This window comes from Hevea brasiliensis, chromosome 6 (assembly GCF_030052815.1).
Source record: "Hevea brasiliensis isolate MT/VB/25A 57/8 chromosome 6, ASM3005281v1, whole genome shotgun sequence".
Lineage (NCBI taxonomy): Eukaryota > Viridiplantae > Streptophyta > Magnoliopsida > Malpighiales > Euphorbiaceae > Hevea > Hevea brasiliensis.
Window position 1 is genome coordinate 100,015,722 of NC_079498.1, and position 12,619 is coordinate 100,028,340.

General features: G+C 32.5%; 1 protein-coding gene across 4 annotated transcripts; it reads right to left on the reverse strand.

The window, feature by feature from the left end:
• Positions 1–2,788: 2,788 nt before the first annotated feature.
• Positions 2,789–12,407, reverse strand: LOC110637142 (BRAP2 RING ZnF UBP domain-containing protein 2). Of its 4 annotated transcripts, none has more exons than XM_021787101.2 (12): positions 12,073–12,406; positions 11,811–11,926; positions 10,656–10,764; positions 10,386–10,506; positions 9,215–9,312; positions 7,833–7,939; positions 7,467–7,713; positions 7,320–7,373; positions 6,964–7,107; positions 6,725–6,789; positions 3,134–3,188; positions 2,789–3,058 (listed from the first exon to the last, which is right to left on the reverse strand). In XM_021787101.2, exons 1-12 carry the CDS (start codon positions 12,286–12,288, stop codon positions 3,023–3,025), a joined length of 1,368 nt encoding a protein of 455 aa, XP_021642793.2. In that variant the 5' UTR covers positions 12,289–12,406; the 3' UTR covers positions 2,789–3,022. The 4 variants fall into 4 exon arrangements, with proteins under 4 accessions (XP_021642793.2, XP_021642791.2, XP_021642795.2 ...); XM_021787099.2 differs by having other exon boundaries at positions 2,789–3,035; positions 12,073–12,405; XM_021787103.2 differs by having other exon boundaries at positions 2,789–3,035; positions 12,081–12,247.
• Positions 12,408–12,619: the final 212 nt, after the last annotated feature.

The following is a 12,619-nucleotide window of genomic DNA, read 5'->3' on the forward strand; positions in this document are numbered from 1 at the left end:
TTCATCGCCATGATCACATATAGACAGCGGCGGATCGAGAGTAAAAAAATTGGGGCCAATTGATTTTTTTTTTATGTTAATTGATAACTCATAAATTTAATTATTAAATTATTTTTTTATAAAATTTAAAATTAATTGAGAGAAAAAATTATATTATGCAATCAAAAGTTTATTTCCTTTTAAAAATTTACTATAACATTTTCTATTATTATATTACACTAAAAGAGAAAGAATTTATCGTTCTTAAGAGCAGCGAAGTACTATTTTGCCCTTCTTATCTATTTTATTTTACCTCATTTTATTGGTTTTTTCTTTAACTGTGAAATAAGCCTCTCGATTTTTTATTTATTATTTATAATTATAATAATATATTGTAAAAAATTACAAATAAAATACGAATAAGAGTACGACGAGAGTTTAGAATGTTTTGTTTTATAGTAAATTGGTGCAATGTATTATTGCCCTATTTGATTATTAAGAGGAGAACCTCACTTTAGAGAATTCTTTTGAAAGTGTGTGAGATTTAAGATTTGATGTTTCATAAAATGGTATAAGTGCTTTTGTTGCATGGTACTAAAAGAGAAAATAGTTTTATTGTTTTTAAGAGTAGTAAAAGTATTACTTTACCCTTATTGTCTATTTTCTTTTATCTCTTTTAGCTGTTTTTTCCTTTTTCATTGCAAAACAAATATTTTAGTTCCTTATTTATTTTTTATAATTACAATAATATCTTAAGAAAAATTACAAATGAAACGTTAATCACAGTATCACGAGATCACGAGAAGTTATGACATTTTGTCTCATTGCAAATTAGTACAAGGTACTACTACTATATTTTATTAGTGGTAGAAGAATTTCACTTCACATGAGTCTTTTGGAAGTATGTGCGATTTAAGGCTTAATATTTCTCAAAATGTGTAATTATTTTTATTGCAATGTATTAAAAGAGGGAGCAATTTTATTATTTTTAAAAGCAGTAAAAGTATTATTTTGGCCTTATTATCTACTTTATTGTGTCTCTTTTAGCTATTTTTTTTATTACAAAATAAACTTCTTGGTTTCTCTTTTATTATTTATAATTACAATAATATCTCGAGAAAAATTATAATTATAAATGAAATATGAATCACAGTATCATATATAGGGATGGCAATAAGTCGAGTTTTTGTGGGTACCTAATCTAATCAAACTCTAATATATAATCGAGTTTGTGATAGGTTCGAATTTGAAAAATAGTACCCGTAATGGGTTTAGGTCGGGTTTAGATTTTACATATTGGGTATCCGTTACCCGAATCCTTTTATATAAATTCTTAATTAAATATAAAATATATATTTTTATAATAATATTTATAAAATTTTATATATTTTATTTTATATAAAATGAAATTTAAATATTTTATGAAATTATTAAAATTTTAAAATATAAATTATTAATTAAAATGATTTTTTATGCAAAATATTAATTAAAATATATAAAATTAAATAGGTTCAGATTTTTTTCGAGTAATAATAATCGGGTTTGAGATAATTGATAATAAATTTTAATCAGATTTTGGATGAGTTTGTGTTTTGATAATATTAATCAGGTTCAATTTCGAGTAGAGTGATTTTCGTGGGTACCCTACCGTTGTCATCCCTAATCGTGAAAGGTTATACTGTTTTATCTCATAGCAATTCAGTGTAAGATACTGTTGCCATATTTGATTACTGAGAGAAGAAATTCAGTTCAAAATTTTGGAAGAGTGTGAGATTTAAAGCTTGAGTTTTCTCAAAATTGTGCAAGTGCTTTTGTTGCAAGATACTAAAAGAGAAAGCATTTTTATTGTATTTAAAAATAGTAAAAGTACGATTTTACTCTTACTATTTGCTTTATTTTGCTTCTTTAGCTATTTTTATCTTTTTTATTGCAAAACAAGTCTTTTAATCCTTATTTATTATTTATAATAATAATATTTTGAAGAAAATTACAAATAAAACATAAATCGTTATAGTTCAGGAGATTGTGACATTTTGTCATAGTAAATTGGTGCAAAGAATTATTATCATATTTGATTATTAGAAGAAGGACCTTATTTTAGAGATGTATTTGCATGAGATTTAAAGCTTGATTTTTTTTTTTTTTTCAAAATGGTGCAACTAGTTTTGTTGAAAGTACTAAATGAAAGCAAGAGGCATAGGTAAGTGGAGTTTTTATATGAATCTTCTCAATTAATAGAGCATGTCCATTATTGATGGGCTCCATTGACTAATTATGCTAATTTGAACTTTCGGCCCAAGTATTAATTTGGATCAAATGTTCTTTGGAAGTTTTTTCAAAAACACCGTTAGATGACCAGTGCGTAAATTAATACGAAGGCATAGAAGAAAAACCTAAAATAATCAGTATAATACTAGGAATATCGGCATTTTAGGGTCTTTGTTTGGTTGGTAAATAAACTAAAAAAATAAAAATTTTCATAAAAATGTTAAAAAAGCTTTATTGATTTAAATTATAAAACTAACTTTAAGCCATTCTTCCTTTCTTCGAATGATATATTTTCTTAGTTAAATGTTATATAATTTATTTATTTATTTTTTCTTTAATTTTTGCTCTTTAAATTATATTATAAATATTATAGTCTTTTATAACTCATACTATAATTTACATTACGCCTTCGACAAGATTATTCTTAAATATATTTTATTATCATATCATATTATCAAAGTGATTTCGCTATACTAACTATGCTAAATAAGTAAACATGGCCTACAACGAATCCACAGCTGCACAAAAAAGGGCCTAGGCGTCTAGGAAACCAAAAATCAGAGACTTTAAATGAATGAATTAATATGCGCATTCTTAAACCAAGTGACCTTTAAACTCCTCTATTCTCAGCTTTTTCTACGATTATTAGCTTTTCTTACACCCCTGGAATTTGTCACTGAAGAAGAGTCCACAGATATTGGCAGGACTGTTCCATCTTTTATTTCTTTTGAAATTGACACCTGCTCCATTGTTCTTCCTGATTCCAGATACACCATTAAGTCTCTAAGCTGCAACCACATGGAAAAGTAGCCTTCTTAAACAACAAATTACGAATCCATCTGCTTACCGATAAGACACAAGCTGGCCCATTCTAAAATTGACAAACCTGTTCTTCCAGGTCATGAATTTTATTATCTTTCACTTTCAGAGCCTTTTTCTCCCTGGAAATAATTAAACTCAATGTAATACACAGTGCAAAGTACAACAGAAATAAAGCAGAGCAAAAATGCTTCGAAGCAGGTAATTTTACATTTATTATTAGTAATCTCAATTTCTTGTGAACAAATGTTACTAAGACATCAAGAATAAGTTTACACATGGACCAGCTTCCTAGTTTTCTACAACAAATCCTCCAAAGGTTTTGACCTCATATGCGACTCATTGGACTTGGAACTTGGAATGGCATGGTAATAACAGTTAAAAGAGGAAAATATGGGAGGACTTAATGTGGGTTTACTGCAAGGCAAAAATTAATTGCCATTACCCACTTCATGTGGCATTCAAACCAACAATCAAGATCATTTAAAATGGAACCACTATGCATTAGATTAATAACCTAGAGGTCAAGTGCTTGTCTCATAATATGTAAGGACAGAAGTTCAATCCTGATGCACCCCCTCCACTAAAAGTTCCAGATTTACCAAAAAAACTATGTAGCATGGAAACAAAAACCACGGACACAGGAAAATGCGTAAACAAATACAGGAAAACGACATTTACAAAAATATAAGAAACGAAAACGTGAGAGATACGCGTAAACATAAAAAAAATATAGGAGTGTGTGTCTATATATATATATATATATCAAAAAGAAAAAAAAAAGTAAATTAGTATATTCCCATAAACTCAACTCAACTCAACTCAACTCAACTAAGCTTTTATCCGAAAAATTTAGGGTCGGCTATATGGATTCGCTTTCTCCACTCTGAACGATTGTGTCCCCTCCCACTGTGCGCACAATAGTAGTTGCTCCTTCATACATATCTTTCAATACTTGTATGTACCTAATAGATACCCTCTTTTATTCTAACACATTCCACAAGACCTCTCTTGGAACACTATCATAAGCCTTCTCCAAATCAATAAAAACCATGTGTAGATCTTTCTTCACATCTCTATATTTCTTCATCAAGCTTCTAATGAGAAAGATCGCTTCCATAGTTGAACGACCGGGCATAAAACCAAATTGATTGAGAGAGATAGAAGTATCATGACGTAGTCGATGCTCCACAACTCTCTCCCACAACTTCATAGTATGGCTCATGAGTTTAATTCCCCTATAGTTTGAGCAACTCTGTATGTCTCCCTTATTTTAAAAAATAGGTACTAAAATACTCTTCCTCCATTCATCAGGCATTTTCTTTGAGTTTAGAATCTTATTAAATAATTTAGTTAACCATGCCACTCCCATATCTCTCAAATACTTTCACACTTCAATTGGTATTTCATCGGGTCCACAGGCTTTACCCACTTTCATTCTCTTAAGTACTTTCTTTACTTCTAAAGATCTAATCCTTCTAGTATAATTCACATTCTTTTCTATTGTTCTATAATCTATATTCACACTATTACCATTTTGACTATTATTAAAGAGATCATTAAAATAATTTCTCCATCTTTCTTTAATGTCCTCATTTTTCATCAACACTTTTCCTTCTTTATCCTTAATGCACCTAACTTGATTGAGATCTTGACATTTCATTTCTCTCCTCCTTGCTAATCTATAAATATCTTTCTCCCCTTATTTAGTTCCAAGTTTCTCATATAACTTTTCAAAGGCCTGTGCTTTTGCCTCTTTTGCCTCTTTCTTTGCTATCTTGTACTATTCATATGCCTCATTATTATCACATTTAGGTAATTTCTTATACCATTCCCTTTTTCTCTTCACTGCCTTTTGTACTTCCTCATTCCAACACCATCTCTCTTTTGAGGGTGGTCCATGTCCTTTAGACTCTCCAAGTACTTTTCTAGCTACTTCTCTAATCTTTGATGCCATCTGTATCCACATATCATTCGCCTCTATATCCAGCTTCCATACTTCGGACTCGAGAAGCTCATTTTTGAACTTCACTTGCTTTACTCCTTTGAACTCGCACCACTTTGTTCGAACTACACTATTTCTTCTGACCTTACTTGAATTGTTCCTAAACTTGACATCCAAGACCACCAACCGATGTTGACTTGTTAAAGCCTCTCCTGGAATGACCTTGCAATCCTTGCATATAGAGCTCTATTTGTCTTCCTAGTTAAGAGGAAGTCGATTTGGCTTCTATGTTGCCCACTTTTGAAAGTCACTAAATGTGACTCTCTTTTTATATCTTTTTATAAAGTAGATATTTGCTAGTATTAGGTCGTATGCCATAGCAAAATCCAGGATGCTTTTTCCCTCCTCATTTCGACTGTCAAAACCAAAACCTCCATGAACATTCTCCTAACCTTGTCTATCACTTCCTCATGCCCATTCAAATCTCCACCAATGAAAACATTCTCTTTATTTGGTATGCTTTGCATTAAATCATCCATATATTCCCAAAACCTTTGTTTACTCTCACTGTCTAGTCCTATTTGTGGGGCATAAGCACTAACTATATTTATTGTTTCTCCTTCTAGTACTAGCTTTGCGAGTATAATTCTATCTCCTACTCTTTTCACAGTTATTACTGCGTCTTTCAATGTCCTGTCTATGATTATACTAAGCGCAAATTAGTATATTCCCATCATAGATGATAATTAATAAATGGATGCATGGGCATCATTTGATTTGATAGTATACGCAAAATGATTAGACCTGCATGTATCAAATCCCTAAGGAAATTAATACAAGTAAGATTAATATCAAATGTTGACTTTGATTATTGACTGTGATATTAAGCTAAAGTTAACAGCAGCTACATTTGACTGGGAAAACGCGTTGTAGCAAAATTAAAGGCAGCGACATTCCATTAGAGTTCTCCACCAGTTATAGCAGCAAGCCCATATTAAGCAAAAGTTTCATCCAGAACCACATTCAATAATCAAAGCCCACAGCCAGCCCACTAACACAGATCAATCCCCAACAGTAAAATTAATATGATTATAAAACCCCTTAGTAATGAAAAGGATCTAACTCCCTCTCCCATACCAACACAAGAAAACTTGAAAATATGGAAGAACAGAAATTTAGTAGAGTCCCCTGTGCTGCTGTCACCGCTGTTCGATGATCCAGCCGCGGTTGCTGCCAAGTTAGTCCTCCTCCTCCTCCTCTTCTTCTTCTTCTTCTTCTTCTTCTTCTTCTTCTTCTTCTCTGTGGTGCAGCTCTATTCTGTCTGTTGTGTTTTAACCTAAAGCTTTTTTTTTTTTCTTAAAAAAAATGCATGTCGGAGGTTGGAAATGCATTTCTGATTTTTGCAATTTAAGGAAACGGGCCCAAAATGTCTCCTTGCCATGTCTGGCCGTTTCCGCGCTGGAAACATTTCTGGAACAGGGAAACGTTGACCCTTGCTGTTTCCGTGCATCACAGCCGAAAAAAAGGACCACCATAGAAATGTGGCAAATTCAATTGGACAAATTATGGTGAGAATTAAATCATCACTTTCATAGCAATGACTCCGGTAAACTAATTATAAAACTTTTACCTATATTCTTCGTAAAACGCAATGGCATAAAAGCAATGCAGCAGCCAAACACAAAAGGTTTATTTATCTCAAACCATACATACCTCTCTTCAATCTCCAGTATTTTTGTTTTCCATATGTCCTGATTTTTCAAAAGATTCTCATTGAGCTACAAGCAAAAACAAGAAAAAGTGATAATTAACAAATATATGGTCAATCCTAATATTTTGGAAAGGAAATATATCACAAATAATCATATAGAAACATACAGCTCAATTTATCCTCATACAAAACCTTGTAAATAACATTCTCGCTAAGCCACTACTTCACACCAGGGACTTACTTCATCAAGAAATTTCTTCTCTTTGAGACACCTATCCAGCTTAGCCTGCAACTTTTGCAACTTTTGTGCAACAGCCTTCTTAACTGCTTCTGAAATTTCCCTTTCAGTTTCTTCATTGACTTCTTGAAGCAAAGTCTCAAAATACTATCAAAAGAACATATGCATTCATTCAGAGACACTGAACCTATATTCTATGTATAGTAGGATAGTATATATCTCTTATTTGTTTATGATAGACATTTTAGCACAGCCATAGGCAAAATGATGACCATGTCACAATGAAAATCAAGCTAAAGCTCAAAACCAGGCTCCACAACCAACTCATCCACTTGTGGAAAATTGAAGACAACACTTACTAGTTTTTGGTTCTCAAGTTGGGTGGCTAGGAGCTCATTGTATTCATTAACAATCTGCAAGTAATTCCAAATGAGTTATTGCGAAGCAAAAGACAGAAAAACAACAAAATTACACTAACTTTTGCCATGAAAGATAGAAAACATTACCGCTTCAACTTTGCCGTTCAAAAGAGCATCACTAACTCCAGACTTTAAACAAACACAACTTGCACAACCATCATTACCATGCACACAATGGGAATTCAATTCAACTAATTTTCCATCAGTTTTTGATTGAATCAGTCGGTGCACATAATTGTCACCAACATAATCCCAAACACGTTGTGTTTCCAGTTCAAGTGAATAGCAATGTTGTGTTTCTTTCCAATGTCTTGTGGCATGTCCTCCTTTGTAACTACAACAGTAAGGAATAGCAGAGTTAAGAGGCATACGTTATTAGAAAGATTTTCTTACAAAAGAATTTGGACAGTGAGAAAGAACAAGCCAAATCATGAGAAAAATTGAAATCATTACCTCCCACAGCCAACAAAACCACAGATAACACAGAGCCATAGATTATCTGAAGTTTGACATACAAAACATATTGATTTTTCAGGTTGTTGCTGGCAGTATCGGCAAACCTGAAAAGAAATATTGAAGAACTAATCAGCTGACTCCCAGGTACCTTGTCCATACAATTTTTTTGGAGCAGGCCTTAACAATTCATAACAGGGTACATTGATGGCAAAAAGAAAACACTCCAAGCAATAACAACTGCAATGTTTGATCATTCCACCAAATAGAAAACTCATTTCTTAATATAAAGAACTTTTAATTTGTAGTTTTCTTTTTTCTTTTTCCCCTTAAATAGGATGGTGTAAATACTTAACCAGGATGATAATGCTTGCTTACAAATAAAACAGACATCATAAAACAAGGATTAGTAACAATTACAGAAGGTGCAGAACAAGGAGGTATGAAGACTTAACATTTAGGCAATTGGGATATTAAATGTGTCTTTAAAATTTGTTTGAGTGCCAGCAGATACTCCATTTTGTCAATAAAATATTTGGGAAACACACCCTCTGGCAATGACTATGCTATGCATCACAACATTTAAAAATGCAAAGCAACAATTTGCCAAATTAATTTTTGCCTAAAGTAGCTCAGAAGTTGTCACATAATTTATAACTCTCTTTCTCAAACTTTTATAACTAATTTTTTACTACTTCATGCTTTATTGGTCAACGGGAAAAGTAAACAGTAGAACAATCATCTGATTGAACCTTATGACTAAACAGTAAACACTTCAAATCTCAAATAATCCCTACCTTGACATCTTCAACAAAAACACCACAAAAATAGAAAACTGATTCACTGAAACTTAAAAAGAACTATTCTCCTGAGAAAACTATAAACGGCATGATATATAACTGATTTATAAATTCAATCATCTTCAAGTTTAATATTATGGCCATCTACAATCCAAACAATCAATGAAACACCACTAAACCAACATTCAAGTTTAATATTATGACCATCTACAATCCAAATCAATGAATCACTAATAAACCAATACTTCAACAATAAAGAAATGCAGTAATATGTTATTCTTATTTCAACACAAATCTAGTTTATTATTGCTTTCAGATATTAGCCGATTAATTTAGCATACTGGATATTCTAATATCTTGTAGTGTAGCCCTGTAGGCAGTAAAAACAACTAATTTTCAGTTATTATGCAAAGCCCACAACACTGCAGCATCTTATGTCAGAGGAAAGCAAAGGTATAATTAAAATTTATAAGCAATTAAATCATTTTCATAGTATTGTACATTTAAATAATGCCTATAACATGAACAATAGCACAATCACATCGAACATGAAGAAAGTATAAAAAAATCATAATCACTTACTGGACAAGAAGAATCTTCCCATTTTGAAATGCATGAGCAGTGAAAAGAATGATTACAGATAGTTGTGAGAATTCCACCCATGTCTTGGTCTAATTTCTCTGTAACATGAAGCAAAATATAAGAAATCATACAAAATACAGGATAACATTTGCATAGTATATGTGCTGCTCTCAAACAGCATGGCTGATAATAACTTCAGTAAAAGCTTTTTACTGTTCAACCATCTCTGTGATTTTCGCTACAGTTGTAGCAACCAAATGACGCAACCACTAATCATGCAATCATAACAGTGGGCATACAGTACAATCAATGAAAAGAAGTTTTCCAGGGGTGACACAAAAGCAAAGAGAATGGAATAGACATATCAGATAAAGTAGAAATTAAGTTGCATAATGAGGAAAATAAGAAACAAGAGGAAAGCAAGCTTGGACAACATCTACTACAATTACAACTTCTAACAGGGGAGGTACAGAGCCCAAAGGGACAACTTATAGATCAAGTTTGAATTGGTAGGGTTGAACCAAGTAAAAGCAACTTCAATAACAAAAAAGCATCCAGGGCATTTGAATTGCCCCTTGCAGTCTAGGCAAATGCCAGAGTTATTCACTATGGATCATAGACAATGTAATAAGCGCTTAACCCACCTAAGACAAATAGGATGAAACTATGTCTTACTAAGACAAATAGGATGAAACTATGTCTTACTACTTTATTTCATGACATATATGCCATCTACAATATAGTTCCAAGTCAATCAGAAATCAAATTCTCTAAAATAGATCTACTAGTATTTTGTTCTCAGATTTTCTCCTTTCTAACCTTCTTCATTATTATAACTGAGAAATTCTGAACTCAAGGGCCACAATTAAGTGTCTCAGTTCTAGCAAGTTAGATATAAAAGTTCTAACCAAAAGAAAAGATGCCAAGACCCTAGTGTTTGAAAAAAGAACTCCCCTCTTATTAATGTCTATCTGTTTTTCTAGCATTCACACGCTCTTATTCAACATGTTCTTAGATAAGATCAAAGATAGTCTTCCAATGATCTATTCACTTTTAATTCAAATAAATGATTCTCACAACAAATAATTACAAAAATCTTACTTGTACAAAAAGAGAAGGGGCTGGGAAGGGGGAGATAATCAACAATTTTTGAAGCAAGAACTGAACATACCAAGACAAACAGGACATGAAGGCTGCTCAGTTGTGCTTGCCGGAGAAGGCTGAGTCTCGAGTGAACCACTATAACCAGTGAACTGTACATCAACTATAAAAAGCACGCGGCAAACATCTTCCTGTATAAATTTAAAGATCAAACAGGTATTTATAGTGGTAATTCAGAAATTATTCACCAGCTTATGACATTTCCTAGAACTTCTGGAAATTACTTTTATATTTCTTTCTAATCATTAAGAATATTAAACTAAAAAAGAATGGCAGATACCTCCAAAGAATTAAATTGTCTACCATTAAAATGTTGATAGAATCTATCTGTAGAGTCCTGACTGTCAAATCTTATCAGGATGCTATATTGCTCCTCCATCCCATCATTCCTACCAAATAAAGTAACAAAATCAGTACTATCTAACATACATGCACAAACACACACAACAAAATAAAAAAGAGGAGGGGGATGCCAGTGTCAAGAAACAATAAGTGGTTGCTTATGAAATTAACAACTGAATGAAAGCAAAGACTATTATAAGTTATTCTTTGTTTGGACATCAAAATATCATCGTTCCACATTTCTTTGACTTTGAATGTATCTGCAATAAAACCAAGATCTAGATGCACCACTCATCAGAATTCATTCAAATTTCAAAGTTTAGTTTAATTGCACACCTTGGCAGACCAGCAAGATTACACAACGTAGAAGATCATTGGATGCAGGATCTATATGAGCAGCACACAGGTTTAATCATATATCTGATCAAGTCACACGCTTGGGTTAAATTATTAATTACTGCACTTTCTGAACATAGGAAGAATCTCAACATTGGATGGTGAAAATGAGAGCCTTGTAATTAGGCCATAACAGGATTATTAGGTATCTAATATATATTTTTATTATTGATGACCCTAGTTACATAAACATGTAAAATGAGCTTCTTCGTCTCTTTCTTGCCCTATGTTTCCTAGGATTAAAGCCAGTTTTTTTTACCTTCGCTCCCTCTTCCTTTTGTTTCCCTTGCCCATCATTTCTTCTTTCCTTCCAAAGCTTCCAATGTTGCTTTACACCTAGATAATACTCCAAAATCACTTATCCAATTTATGCACCCTACCCCATTTATAAAATCTACCAATTTGACCTTCCTTACAAAAATTTTTCAAAGGACACCATTCTCTATCTAGGATCTCTTTACCTTCAACTGACCTGCATTTAGATTCCAAATTTCATACTTTAGTCTTACTTAAGTTAATGTCCCTTTAATGTCAGGATATTGCATCACAATTCCCCAACTTGAAATTGGCCCTTCTCTTAATTTCTCTACCAAAACTATATTATCATTACCTATAGTTATTTCAGATATTTCTCCCAATTATGTCTGATGCCGCAAGACTCCAAGTAAAACTATAGCACTACTCACAATATTTTTACCTGACTATTCTCATCTCCAATATATGGTGAAGAAAAGAAGCGCAAAACTGGCAGAAATCTGCGTAAGTCATGTGATTTGGCACCCCAAGAACTGATAAAGAAGGTTTTCTTCCCACCTAACCAACATTATAGAGAAATAGTGAATTTTACCTCAGGTTTGTGATCTTAGCTTCAAATATGTTCTAAAAAATTTAATAATAAAAGGAGAAAGCCACAATTGGCCGCAGAGAGAGAGAGAGAGAGAGGGAGAGATTGAGGATACGGGAAGACCGGAAACCCCATCATTGGAGAAGAGGTGCATGACGCCTCGTGTCTCTTCGATCCTAGGGTTTCCAGATGAGAAAGGAAAGGCCTGCGTCATTGGAGACGATGAAGACGTGGAGGAGTCGCAATAATCTCCAGTGATCATCGCTTCCGATTCCCGGAAATGATCCTTCGGCGTAGTTACAGAGACTACTGTGCTTGAGCTCGGAGACATATCGGTTAGATTCGATTAAAAACGAAAGATCATTCGCGCGGTTTGGCAGCGGATAAAGATAATATAACGCAGACAGTCCCATACCAAGCCACGCCGAGTCGCCAATGTGGCGATATGGCAATATAAAATTTCTCGATGTAGTGAATAAATATATCAAACATAATAATTATAGAAAATTAATAGATAAATATAAAAAATATATAAAAAAATTTTAATTTATTATAACAAATAAATAATAAAAATATAAAAAATAAATAATATATATGACATTTTTTTGTTATTTTTAAAGAAAAGAGTAAATTATTTTTTTATTTTTAATAATATTATTAAA